A 14,075-nucleotide genomic window follows, 5' to 3' on the forward strand; every position below is an offset into this window, starting at 1 on the left:
TGCCGTGATTCCCATTCACAAACTAATCCGTGAGCTGGAGACCCAAGGGGTGGTCAACAGGACACATTCAGCCTTTAACAGTGCCATCTGGCCTGTGTGAAAATCTGAAGAATGGAGATTGACTGTGGACTATCGTGCCTTGAATGAAGTGACTCCACCTCTGAGTGCTGCCGTGCCAGACATGCTGGAGCTCCAGTATGAGCTAGAGTCCAAAGCAGCAAAGTGGTATGCCACTATTGACATTGCAAATGCATTTTTCTCCATTCCTCTGGCTGCAGAATGCAGACCTCAGTTTGCTTTCACCTGGAGGGGCGTGCAGTACACGTAGAACCAACTGCCCCAGGGGTGGAAACAAAGACCCACCATTTGTCATGGACTGATCCAGGCTGCATTGGAAAAGGGTGGGGCTCCAGAACATTTGCAATACATTGACAACATCATTGTGGGGGGGACACAGCAGAAGAAGTATTTGAGAAAGGAAAGGAAATCATCCAGATTCTCCTGGAAGCCGGTTTCGCCATAAAGAAGAGCAAAGTCAAGGGGCCTTCCAAAGAGATCCAGTTCCTAGGAGAGAAGTGGCAAGATGGACGGTATCAGATTCCTACTGAGGTTATCAACAAAATCACCGCAATGTCTCTACCAACCAACAAGAAAGAGACGCAAGCTTTCCTGGGAGCTATAGGCTTTTGGAGAATGCACATTCCTGAGTATAGCCAAATTGTGAGCCCTCTCTACCTGGTTACCCGTAAGAAAAATGATTTCCACTGGGGCCCTGAACAACAGCGAGCTTTAACCCAGATCAAGCATGAGATTGCTCATGCAGTAGCCCTTGGCCCAGTCAGGACAGGGCCAGAAGTAAAGAATGTGCTTTACTCTGTAGCTGGGAGCCATGGTTTGTCTTGGAGCCTTTTGCAGAAGGTGCCTGGTGAGACTCAGGGTCGTCCATTGGGATTCTGGAGCCGAAGTTACAGAGGGTCTGAAGCCAACTACACCCCAACAGAGAAAGAAATCTTGGCAGCATACCAAGGAGTCCAAGCTGCCTCAGAGGTAACTGGCACAGAAGCACAACTCCTCCTGGCACCTCGACTACCGGTGCTGGGGTGGATGTTTAAAGCAGAGGTTCCCTCTACTCACCATGCCACCAATGGCACATGGAGCAAATGGATTGCCCTTATCACACAGCGTGCCCATATGGGAAATCTGAATTGCCCTGGGATTTTGGAAATAATTACAAATTGGCCTGAAAGTGAAGATTTTAGTCTGATTGAGGAAGAGGAGCTGGAACAGGTGACTCATGCAGAGGAAGCTCCACCATACAACCAACTGCCAGCAGACGAAAAACGCAACACTCTTTTCACTCATGGTTCCGGTCGTCTTGTAGGGACAAAACGAAAATGGAAAGCAGCTGTGTGGAGCCCCACACGATGGGTTGCAGAAGCTAGGGAAGAAGAGGTTGGATCGAGTCAATTCGCTGAGCTCAAAGCTGTTCAGTTAGCTCTGGACATGGCTGAAAGAGAGAAGTGGCCAAAGCTCTACCTCTATACTGATTCATGGATGGTAGCCAATGCTCTATGGGGTTGGCTGGAAAAGTGGAAGAAGGCTGGTTGGCAGCATAGGAGAAAACCGATTTGGGCAGCTGAAGAGTGGAAAGACATCGCTAGCCAGGCAGAGAAACTACCTGTGAAAGTCTGACATGTAGATGCCCATGTCCCCAAGAGCCGAGCCAATGAGGACCACCGAAACAATGAACAGGTAGATCAGGCTGCACAGATAAAGGTGTCCCAGGTAGACTTGGATAGGCAGCATAAAGGAGGTTTATTCCTAGCTCGATGGGCCCATGATGCCTCAAGCCATCAGGGCAGAGATGCCGCCTATAAGTGGGCACGAGACCGAGGGATGGATCTAACCATGGACTGCATTTCTCAAGTTATCCATGACTGTGAAACGTGTGCTGCCATCAAGCAAGCCAAGCAGGTGAAACCCCTGGTCCCTGAGCAAAGACAACCCCACGGATGGGTTTGTCTTTATGTGAGGCAGAATCAATCCAGACAGTTTTCCCTACTAAGCCTCTGGCATGTACTGCTGGAACGTTGTCTCCATCCACTGAATGTTGAAGCTCAGATTGGGCAGGACCTGCTTGGTTGATGGAGCCTCGGGTATTGACTAACCAGGTGGCCTCTGCTAAATGTCGCTCCCAATTCTTATAAGTTCCCCCACCCAATGCCTTTAGAGTGGTTTTTAACAGTCCATTATACCGTTCCACTTTGCCAGCGGCTGGTGCATGATAAGGAATGTGGTACACCCACTCAATGCCATGGTCTCTAGCCCAGTTGTTTATGAGGCTATTTTTAAAATGAGTTCCGTTATCTGACTCAATTCTCTCAGGAGTACCATGCCTCCACAAGACTTGGTTTTCAAGGCCCAGGATGGTGTTACGGGCAGTGGCGTGAGGCACGGGGTAGGTTTCCAGCCACCCAGTGGTGGCTTCTACCATTGTGAGCACATAGCGCTTGCCATGGCGGGTTTGAGGCAGTGTGATGTAATCAATCTGCCAGGCCTCTCCATACTTATATTTAGACCACCTTCCACCATACCACAGGGGTTTCACCTACTTTGCTTGATGGCGGCACACGTTTCACAGTCATGGATAACTTGAGAGATGCAGTCCAGGGTTAGATCCACCGCTCGGTCTCGTGCCCACTTATAGGTGGCATCTCTGCCCTGATGGCCTGAGGCATCATGGGCCCATCGAGCTAGGAATAAATCTCCTTTATGCTGCCAATTTAAGTCTACTTGGGACACCTTTATCTTTGCAGCTTGATTTACCTGTTCGTTGTTTCGGTGTTCCTCATTAGCTCGACTCTTGGGGACATGGGCATCTACATGGCGGACCTTCACAGGTAGTCTTTCTGCCCGGCTAGCGATGTCTTTCCACTCTTCAGCTGCCCAAATTGGTTTTCCCCTACGCTGCCAACCAGCCTTCTTCCACTTTTCCAGCCAACCCCACAGAGCATTGGCTACCATCCATTAATCAGTATGAAGGTAGAGCTTTGGCCATTTCTCTCTTTCAGCCATGTCCAGGGCTAACTGAACAGCTTTGAGCTCAGCGAATTGACTCGATCCACCCTCTTCTTCCCTAGCTTCTGCAACCCATCGTGTGGGGCTCCACACAGCTGCTTTCCATTTTCATTTTGTCCCTACAAGACGACAGGAACCATCAGTGAAAAGAGCGTAGCGTGTTTCGTCTGCTGGCAGTTGGTTGTATGGTGGAGCTTCCTCTGCATGAGTCACCTGTTCCAGCTCCTCTTCCTCAATCAGACTAAAATTTTCACCTTCAGGCCAATTTGTAATTATTTCCAAAATCCCAGGGCAATTCAGATTTCCCATATGGGCACGCTGTGTGATAAGGGCAATCCATTTGCTCCATGTGCCATTGGTGGCATGATGAGTAGAGGGAACCTCTGCTTTAAACATCCACCCCAGCACCGGTAGTCGAGGTGCCAGGAGGAGTTGTGCTTCTGTGCCAATTACCTCTGAGGCAGCTTGGACTCCTTCGTATGCTGCTAGGATTTATTTCTCTGTTGGGGTGTAGTTGGCTTCAGACCCTCTGTAACTTCGGCTCCAAAATCCCAGTGGTCGGCCTCGAGTCTCACCAGGCACCTTCTGCCAAAGGCTCCAGGACAGGCCATGGCTCCCAGCTGCAGAGTAAAGCACATTCTTTACTTCTGGCCCTGTCCTGACTGGGCCAAGGGCTACTGCATGAGCAATCTTCTGCTTGATCTGGGTGAAAGCTTGCTGCTGTTCAGGGCCGCAGTGGAAATCATTTTTCTTACGGGTAACCAGGTAGAGAGGACTCACAATCTGGCTGTACTAAGGGATGTGCATTCTCCAAAAGCCTATAGCTCCCAGGAAAGCTTGCGTCTCCTTCTTGTTGGTTGGGGGGGATATTGTGATGATTTTATTGATAACCTCAGTAGGAATCTGACGCTGTCCATCTTGCCACTTCACTCCTAGGAACTGGATCTCTTTGGCAGGCCCCTTGACTTTGCTCTTTTTTATAGCGAAACCGGCTTCCAGGAGAATCTGGATGATTTCCTTTCCTTTCTCAAATACTTCTTCTGCTGTGTCCCCCCCCACAATGATGTTGTCAATGTATTGCAAATGTTCTGGAGCCCCACCCTTTTCCAATGCAGCCTGGATCAGTCCATGACAAATGGTGGGACTGTGTTTCCACCCCTGGGGCAATCGGTTCCACGTGTACTGCACGCCCCTCCAGGTGAAAGCAAACTGAGGTCTGCACTCTGTTGCCAGAGGAATGGAGAAAAATGCATTTGCAATGTCAATAGTGGCATACCACTTTGCTGCCTTGGACTCTAGCTCATACTGGAGCTCCAGCATGTCTGGCACAGCAGCACTCAAAGGTGGAGTCACCTCATTCAAGGCACGATAGTCCACAGTCAATCTCCATTCTCCTTCAGATTTTCGCACAGGCCAGATGGGGCTGTTAAAGGATGAATGGGTCCTGCTGACCACCCCTTGGGTCTCCAGCTCACGGATTAGTTTGTGAATGGGAATCACGGCATCACGAGTTGTCCGGTACTGTCGGCGGTGCACAACTGAGGTTGCAATCGGTACTTGTTGCTCTTCCCCTTTCAGGAGTGCTCCTGCAGATGGGTTCTCTGACAGTCCAGGCAAGGTGTTCAATTGTTTTATGCCCTCTGTCTCTACAGCAGCTATCCCAAATGCCCACTTGAGTCGCTTTGGGTCTTTGAAATATCCATTTCGGAGGAAGTCTATACCCAAAATACATGGAGCCTCTGGGCCAGTCACAATGGAATGTTCTTTCCACTCTCTTCCAGTCAGGCTCACCTCAGCTTTCACCAGGGTCAAGTCTTGTGATCCTCCTGTAACGCCAGAAATAGAAACAGGTTCTGTCCCCACATGTCGTGATGGGATTATCGTGCATTGTGCACCAGTGTCAACTAAAGCCTCGTATTCTTGTGGCTCTGATGTGCCAGGCCACCGAATCCACACTGTCCAAAAAATTCGGTTTTCCCTGGCCTCTACCTGGCTAGAGGCAGGGCCCCTCTAACCATGGTGGGCATTCGTGTTAGAGGTTCCTTCAAGGGAATCAGACATATTGAGTAGAGCTACTTCTCTTCTGGTGGAGTTCCTTCTCTGAGTCTTGCCCTCCTTCAATTCATGCACTCGTCGTGCCAGGACAGTAGTGGGTTGTCCATCCCACCTGTTCATGTTTTCTCCACTGTCACACAGGAAATACCACAACTCATGTCGAGGGATATATCCAGTTCTCATAGCTGAGGAGCGTCTGCGTGGGGTAGCAGAACCTCTGGTCTGTACTGCTGAGATTTGGAGAAGGCTGTCTTTAATCTCTTTACTGAGTTTCTCATGATTTCTCTCTATCTTATTTTCTAGTTTCTGCCGATTTGTTTCCACAGCTGAGATTCTTGCATTCATTGCGCTATGCACGACATCTGCATACGCTCGGAGTTTCCTTGTCATATCACGCACAGTCTCATGCCCGTCATCTTGCTTCATAATTGCTAAAGCAGAAGCATACCCTGCTGGCCCAAGCTTTAGGAGTTTCCGCCACATCACAGGTGTACATTCTATTTTATCTGGGTCCATAATCGGATCTGGGTTTGCTATGTCCTCTGAGAAGACAATTTCTGCCACCGCCATTTCTCTCAAGCGTTGAATCCCTTGTTCTATGGTTCTCCACTGGGTTTGTTGCGAATAGAGATCGTTGGGATGTAGGTATCTTTCCCTCGCAGCTCTGATAGCTCGTCTCCAGAGGCTGCTGCAGTCAGGCCCATCTCGTATAGTTTGGTTGATATCTGGGTCACGTGACACAGTCCCTAAATGCCTTGCCTCAGTAGGATCTAGAAGTGTAACATCGCCTGCGACATCCCAAAGACGGACTAACCAACTAATCACAGATTCATCATCTCGTTGGACATAATCTTTTCTTAGGCTGTGAAGGTCTCTCACATTCATGGATTCAACAATGACCTCTGACTCAGTTGCTGACCTTGAGGGTCCCTCCCCACTGTCATCTGGGCGATCAGTCTTGACTTGGGCTTTCCTGCTCCTTGTAATAGGAGCAACTGCCACTGGCTTAGGCTCCCTTACTTCCTGTTCTATAATATCCGACAGTGTACGATAAGCATATGCCAGGGCCCAACATATTGCACTGCAGTTGTCACTGCACTTCTCTTTCAGATACTTCCCCACCTCAGCTGGTCTCGGGATTTGTCCAGGGGGAAATTCCCAGTCTATTGGGTCAGAGAATTTCTTTAAAGTTTTACCTATGTCCTCCCATACTCCACACCATTCAAATTTCCTCACTTCTGGATTAGGTGCCTGCTCCTGCTCAGCCCCTCTGGACTTCTCAGCCCTCATTCTGGTAAAACTGAACATCATATACATGGAACCTACCAGGTAAAGCACCTGTACTTACCAAGTTAATGGTCTCTTTAACATCCAGGGGAAACTGAATATTCTCAAAAGGTGATATACCAGATTTAAAGGGAAAGAGATGGGTGAGGAGCCAGGTGTCTTACATGGGAGAGAGGAGATTTATGTGCTTTTGCAGTTTGACAGGCTTTAAGACAGCTAGTTCCCCAAGACTTAGTCCCGTTCGCAAGATTCTTTGATATCTGGCCGATTTGTCTAAAAATACCATTTATTTGACACAGAACATAACAAACATACAAACATAGAACAGATTGACACACATAGACACACAATGAATACATAATTGCAACACTATGGTAGCTAAAAATGCAATTATGGGGTAAAACCTTGCTTGAACTATAAAAATAGTTAAAAACGCAAGAAATGCTTACTTGAACGATAATGCAAGTTAAGAAATGCTTGCTTGAGCTAGCTGAAATGCAAGTTAAGAAAGGTACCTATAAGTTAGCCGGAATAATACAATTTAGGAAACTCAATGATCTCACCAAATCCAGGTTTTGGAGCTGGGGATACATCAGCGTCCTCACTCAATCCCTCGGGAAGTAACCGCAAAGCCTGCGTCCAAGCTTAGGGGAGAGACTTTTCTCCACGCTCCGATATCCATGTCGAAAAGCTTCTGATTTTACTGAGTTTTTCGTGGTGTTTTATAGGGAAAAGAGTGTGTATTTGCGGTCACCTGAAAATTATTCACATTCTCTCAGTGTCTCGCTCTGAGTTCCAGACGCCAGCACTGATAGTCAGGATTAAGCCATTGACTTAATCTGAGCCATCGATCTCGGCTAGCAATCAGGGAGAGAGAGAAGGGGGGGGGGGGGTGTCTGTCCTGCCACACCAGGAAGCTTCACCCTCTACTTCTCTAACAGGGTGGGTAATATTACTAACAAAACTCCAAAACAGGTTACTAAAACTAGAGGAGGAAAGCAACAGAGCATGTACATCTTTAACTGTGTCCCATACCTTCTTACAGATCGTCAGTATCACACACATTACTATAACGAGCCGGAGTCGTGTCCCTGATTGGTGGAAATTATACATTAGGGACAAGATTGCCCCTCCCTGTTGGTAGGGAAACAAACCTATGTGCCAAACAGACAGTATTACATCAAACAACCTCCCATCAAACAGCATAGTGACTACTGATGGTTCTAATTCAATACCAAGCGTTTAAAACCAGAATGCAATTATTAGGGTTTTTTCTTCACTTTCTCAATCCCCACAAAAGGTGTAGAACAAGTAATCAAGGCCCCACGTTGGGTGCCAAATCCTGTCCCGGGTTAATGATAAGACTCTCTCTCCTCCGAGAGCGAAGGGCCCCGACACCCCCTTCCCCACCCACAACAGAACCTCTTAAATGGAAGTGAAGAAAAAACTATTTATTTGACAAAACCACGCAGAGTGCCCTGCAAGGCACAGGGGAAGGGGAAAACCAAGGTGAAAAGGAGTTATTCAACCTGATTAAAAAGTCCTTTTCTCAGACGCAGCCCCTCTCCTCCTCGCTCCCCCCGGGGGCCGGGTGGAGCTCCCTGGAGAGCTCTGCTGTCCTCTGGCCCTCCTGGGTCTCCGGGTGGCAAAGTAGATCGAAGAGAAGGGGTCTAAATGAGGAAAAATAAAAAAATGGAAAAAAAACGGGAACAGAGCTCACTCCGACCCCCGTCCAGCACGCAGTCTCTGCCGGGCGACGAATCCTCCCCCGGAGCGAGGCTTGGGGAAAATGTTTTCAAAACAACCCGCATTTCTCTCTTCGGGTGGGTGTAGTTAAAGAGACAGGACCACACATTTTTACACATTTTTCTTTCTTGGGCATATAAGCCAACGATAGGGGATAAAGGATTATCATAACATCAATCCAAGACACTTCTTTTTTTCATTTTTTCTTCGTTTGGACCCCTTTTCTTCTATCTGCTTTGTCGCCCGAAGACCCAAGGGAGACAGAGGACAGCGGAGCTCTCGGGGAGCTCCGCCCAGCCCCCAAGGGGGCCGAGGAGGGGAAAAGCTGCGTAGGAGGAAAAAGGACTTGTTTTTAATCAGGTTTAGGTTTAATAACTCTTTTCCCCCTTGGTTTTCCCCTTCCCCTGTGCCTTGCAGGGCACTCTGCGTGGTTTTAATAAATAGTTTTTTTCTTACCTTCCATCTAAGAAATTCTGTTGTGGGTGGGGGAGGGGGTGTCGGGGCCCTTCGCTCTCGGAGGAAAGAGAGTTTTATCATTAATCCAGGACAGAAAGGCTTCTGCCAATCCTCGAGAGCCCCAATGACTCCCTTCATGGAGTTGTTTTAATATTTGTAAGGCCAGAGCTTTTGGTATCCACTGTTTACCATTCCTTGTAAACCAATTATCCCCTCTTTCCTCTGCCCCACTATTTTTAATTATCTCAAGCTCCTCTGGTGGAAAAGACAGTTTCTCTGGCAGCGATGGGGCTACTGGGAGCAAGGGGAGGATCTTAGAGATTTCTGGCAACAGTGCAGCTTTTCGAGCCTCTTCATCAGCTAGTCGATTACCTGTTGCTTCCTCTGAGCTCCCTGCCTGGTGTCATCTAATGTGTATTATTGCCACCCCTTTTGGTAAATTCACTACCTCCAATAGAGGAGAAATTAAGCTTTCATGAGCTGATATTTCCCCCCTGCAGGTTAGTAAACCTCTTTCTTCCCATAATTTCCCAAATGCATGTATCACCCCATATGCATACTTAGAATCAGTAAAAATCTTCACTATCTTGTCCCAATATAATTCACAGGCTCTTACAAGTGCATACAGCTCTGCTGTTTGAGCTGACCATGTGGGCGGCAACCTCCCCCCTTCCTTTAATTCCCTTCCATTAACGATAGTGTATCTTGTAACTCGCTTCCCTTCTAATTACCCTTAATGACCCATCAATAAGCACATTTTCTCCCTCAGGCTGGGGCGTGTCTCGTAAATCTTCCCTAGCCCAGTGTTATAAATGAAATCATGGAGTTGGCTTTCGTAAAGGGTTATGAGGTATTTGTTATGGTTATTTGTTAATGGTTGTGTATATGTTATGGCGACCTCTATAGATTTGTTGGGGCTAACTGATAAATGTTATGACTACCTCTATAGGTTTGTTATGTCTAATTGTTAATTTGTTGTGGCTAACTTAAATGTTATGGTTAAGAAAGGGGAGAGCTGGGCAAAGCAGCTAACCTATCAGAAGATGAGGACTGAAGACAACGAGCCAATCGGAGCACCAGAAGGAGGCGGGGTTAGGGGGTTATAAAAACTGTATCCCCCTAGCCAGAAGGTGCCTCTGGCTTCCTCCCATCGGAGGCTAAGCACCCAGCGCTGCACTTCGCTTTATGTAATGGCAGACAGCCATTCTAAGCCTCTTATCGTTGTTTGTACTATGAAAATGAGTGAATAAATTCTTTCAAAATTTAAGTAGTGAGAGGACCTTTCTCACACCCAGGTTTGGAGATTTATCACTTGAATGCAGTCATTGGTTTCTTCCCGGCCCCCCTCTTCAGGGCCATTGAGACAGGAGGCCGGGTTAAACCCTTCCCTACTTCTCAATTCTAAATCCTCCTGTTCCATTAAACAGGATTCATACTGTAATAACAGAGCGCTGGTCATCCACCTAGAGGCTCTTTCAGTTAACAAGCCTTTAACTTGATGCGAAACTTTAACAATCAGATATCCACCTATTGTCAGCTTTTGGGCCTCAGTTACTATGAAAGCCATGGCTGCACAATTCTGAAGACAATGAGGCCAGCCTCTGGCCACTGGGTCTAACAGCTTAGAAAAATAAGCAACAGGCCACTGTGTTCTCCTGTGTTCTTGCACCAAAATTCCTTTAGCATGGCCTTGTTTAACATCCACATATAACTCAGATTCCTTTTCTGAGTCTGGAAGAGCTAAGACTGGGGCATAAATCAATTTGTCTTTAAATTTTCTAAAGCTTTGCTTTCCTTCTGGTGTTCATACCACAACATTAGGACTGCTTTGGGTTAAAAAGCAATATAAAGGTCTGGCTACAACAGAAAAATCCTCAATCCATGCTCTGCAGTACCCCACCAACCCTAAAAACTGCCGTAACTCTTTTTTAGTCTGGGATAACGGTACTTGTAAAATTCCTTGTATCCTTTCTGGATCAATACACCGTAAACCTCCAGTCAAAATGTGTCCCAAATATTTAACCTTTTTCTCTACTAACTGTGCTTTCTTTTCGGACATTCTAAGCCCCTTTTTAGCAAGAAAATTAAGCAGCCTCACAGTAGCCTCTTCAACCGCCTTTTCCTGCTCCCCTGATAAACGCAAATCATCCACATACTGCAACAATCTAACTCCTGGGGGTGGAGTAAACTCTCTTAACATTTTCTGCAAGGCTTGCCCAAACAAAACCGATGACTCTGTATATCCCTGCCCTGTGGGAGGACTTTCCATGTCAATTGTTGTATTACCATTTTCCCTCTTTCCTCCTGTTTCCACTCAAAGGCAAAATACTGTTTACTGTCCTCTGTTGTGGAAAGCTGGCTTCTAGAGAAGGGACACACCGATGTAGATAGATTGCTACTTAACAAGCCGCTTCTTAACAATAGCCATATTCAGCCAACTATTAATTAGATACCTTCGTCCAATCAGCGATCTAAGGTCACCACGACTTTCTGCAACATAGAAGTCGTGGGGGCTGTCTAGAATGCATTAATTGGTAACAAATATGTAGAAATCAGGCACTATAGGTAAACATAGATACATGTTAAGGCAAGTAGCCAAACTTAGGGCGTGGAAGTATATAACCAATAGTATTGTATGATTACAGAATATGCATGAGTTAGTTAACTACACTATAAAACTGTATGCTGTAAATCAATAAACTGAAGCTTGTGGTAAATTCATATTGGATTGTCAAGCCTCCGTTTCTCAGCATAATGGTGACCCCGACGTCCAAGGGTCTCGCACCCCTTTTGGCTGGATCCATCTGAGAGCGATGTAACCACGGCTGAGAAGGCATCTGGCTCCGATCACCCCGGAAGGGTCAAAGCAGTGGGGCGCACGCACAGGACGACCGTTATCAGAATGGGATCTGGACACTGCCGGACTTGTGAGGTGAAAATCTCGCACCAGACAGGAAAAGTGGCCGAAAACCTCAGAGGGTGAATGTGAGTGCGCAGTTCCGTACATCGGAATGGAGAGGCAAGCCACTTTTGATCTGTTTTATTGCTTTTTAGAAAAGCGGGGGATTAAGGGTAATGATATAAAGAGTGATTTAATGGCGTTGACAGCATGGGGGTTGGCTAAAGGTTGTTTTATTGACCCTAACAGCATTTTTGACCGTGATGAATGGCAGAAAGTAGGAGATAAGTTGTGGGATGCTATTCTTGAAGATGATAAGGTTGGGAAAACACTAGGCAAAGTGTGGAAGATAGTTAGTAAGGCTCTGTATCAGTATCAGGCAGAACAGAGGGCGGCTAGGGCTGCTTCTGAGCGGCTGAGTCCACCTCCCCCGTCTACCTCAGGGCAAGGTAACGAGTGATCGTGGTCACTGCCACCTTTAACAAACACAGTGCATATCCCCCCCTCCCATCCGTTAACGGAGGCGTCTGCCCCGATACGCGGCGGGGGAGGAGCGGCGCCGCATCCATTCGCCCCTCTGGCTCCTGACCATGAGCAGCGCTCCGCTCCGATATCTCAGAACTCGGTTTCTCAGTCACCCAGTTTGGGGAGCCCCGAACTTCCGCCTACTGGGGGTCTGGCCAGTCCCGGTGGTGCCGGTTTGGGGGCTGCGTGTCAGCATGAAATTTATTGGAGGCTATTTACCTCACAAGCGGGTCAGGAGGGTGACGTGGAAGCTGCGACTGAGATGTTGGGGGCGTTGCCAGTAATTTACAGCCAAGAGCGGGGAGGGCTCGCTGCTTCTATTTTAACCCTAAACTGGAAAATCTTATTTCAGTTGCGAGCTACTGTGAGTGAATTCGGAATTCAGGGAGAGCCTACTAGAGAAATGCTAGATTATATCTGGGGATCAGGACTTCTGCTCCCCAACGATATCAAGGGCATTGCACGATTAATACTTACTCAACATCAGTCTCTGCTATTTAATGCTCATTGGCAGGCATGCTGCCAGGAGTCGGTGGCTGTGCAGCGCGCACCAGGTGACCCGCTGCATGGAGTCACTCTAAATGAATTGATGGGGTTAGGTCCTTATCTAAGAAGTGAGGATCAGGCACTCTTGGGACCAAACAAGATAAGAGAGTCTATGGATTTAGCTCAGAATGCTCTGGATAAAATAAAAGCCCCCGGAAGCGTCCCGTCATATATGTCCATCAAGCAGGGGCGGGATGAGCCGCTGGGATCTTTTGTAGATAAGGTTGCTGCAGCGGTGAAAACAGCAGGAATGGCAGAATGCATGCAAGGGGCTACGTTAAAGCAGTGTGTATTGCAAAATGGAAATGGAACAGTCAGAAATCTTATCATGACCATGCCAGAGAATTGGTCCATAGAGGACCTTTTAGAGAAAGCTTCACAGTTCCTTATAGGCAGTCAAGCTAGGTTAATCAATGCTATTAAGGAGCTGGGGGAGGGATTAAAAGCGCAGGCAGAATCCTCTCAAAATCAAGTCCTAGCCGCACTCACACCCCTACGGCAGCCAAGGCCACCTCCAGCATCTCAAAAAACAAAGCTCCATTGTTTTCGCTGTGGACAGCAAGGGCACTTACGGCAAAACTGTCCTGCTGGAGCAGTGTGGTGTTCTCAGTGCCAGTCTGCGTCACACAGCTCTGCAGCTTGTCGGAGATCCCAGGGAAACGGGAATCGGAGCGCGAAAGGGACTGTGACACAAAAAATTGCACCCGCCCAATTTCAGCCGCCTTGCAACCAACCACTCCAGCCTTCTTACAGCCAGTTACCTGTTAACCAGCCACCGTCGGGAGCCTTGCGATGGACCTGGCAACCGCAGTAGACGTTACCTTGGTGGATACCTCCCCCAAGCGGATACCTACTGGAATTACAGGACTAATTGTAATCAGAGGACAACCTGTTGGTGCACTTTTGATCAGGCGTTCATCTGCAACCATGAAAGGACTGGACATTTTAACTGGATTAATCGATGCTGATTTTCAGGGCACAATTGACATTATGGCTCGGACATTTCATCCACCTATTCATATTCCTGCTGGATCTAAAATTGCTCAAGTCGTCCCTATACCACAGTTACTTCAAAGTCCATCTGATCGGCCTCATCGAGGAACAGGAGGTTTTGGCTCCACAGGCCCTGCGGTTATGCTAACAGTGGATTTGAGGCAACGTCCACAAAAACAGATATCTTGGGAATATTCTGGCCAACAGATACAATTATCAGCACTTTTGGATACTGGAGCTGATGTCACGGTACTGGATGAAAACAAATGGCCTGCTCACTGACCAGCATATGCATCTGGAGCTACTGTTTCTGGTGTAGGAGGTATCACCATGGCTCGTCGGTCACCACATTTAAAAATTACCATCGATGACAAAGTTGTGGACTGTGTGGTACAGTTGTTACCACTTCCCCCAGGAGTAAATGCTTTAGTAGGCCGTGATGTTTTGGCCCAAATAGGAGCCTTACAACCAGGGCTCCCCAATCCCAGCA

General features: G+C 47.6%; 1 protein-coding gene across 1 annotated transcript; it reads left to right on the forward strand.

Annotated features, from left to right (window-relative positions):
• The first annotated feature begins 12,308 nt into the window (after positions 1–12,308).
• Positions 12,309–13,406, forward strand: LOC146425579 (endogenous retrovirus group K member 9 Gag polyprotein-like). The gene has a single exon (XM_085041483.1). The coding sequence runs from the start codon at positions 12,309–12,311 to the stop codon at positions 13,404–13,406; it is 1,098 nt and encodes a 365-aa protein (XP_084897609.1).
• The last annotated feature ends 669 nt before the right edge of the window (positions 13,407–14,075 follow it).

This window comes from Lichenostomus cassidix, chromosome W (genome assembly GCF_008360975.1).
Source record: "Lichenostomus cassidix isolate B80296 chromosome W, HeHo_3.0, whole genome shotgun sequence".
NCBI classification, from domain to species: domain Eukaryota; kingdom Metazoa; phylum Chordata; class Aves; order Passeriformes; family Meliphagidae; genus Lichenostomus; species Lichenostomus cassidix.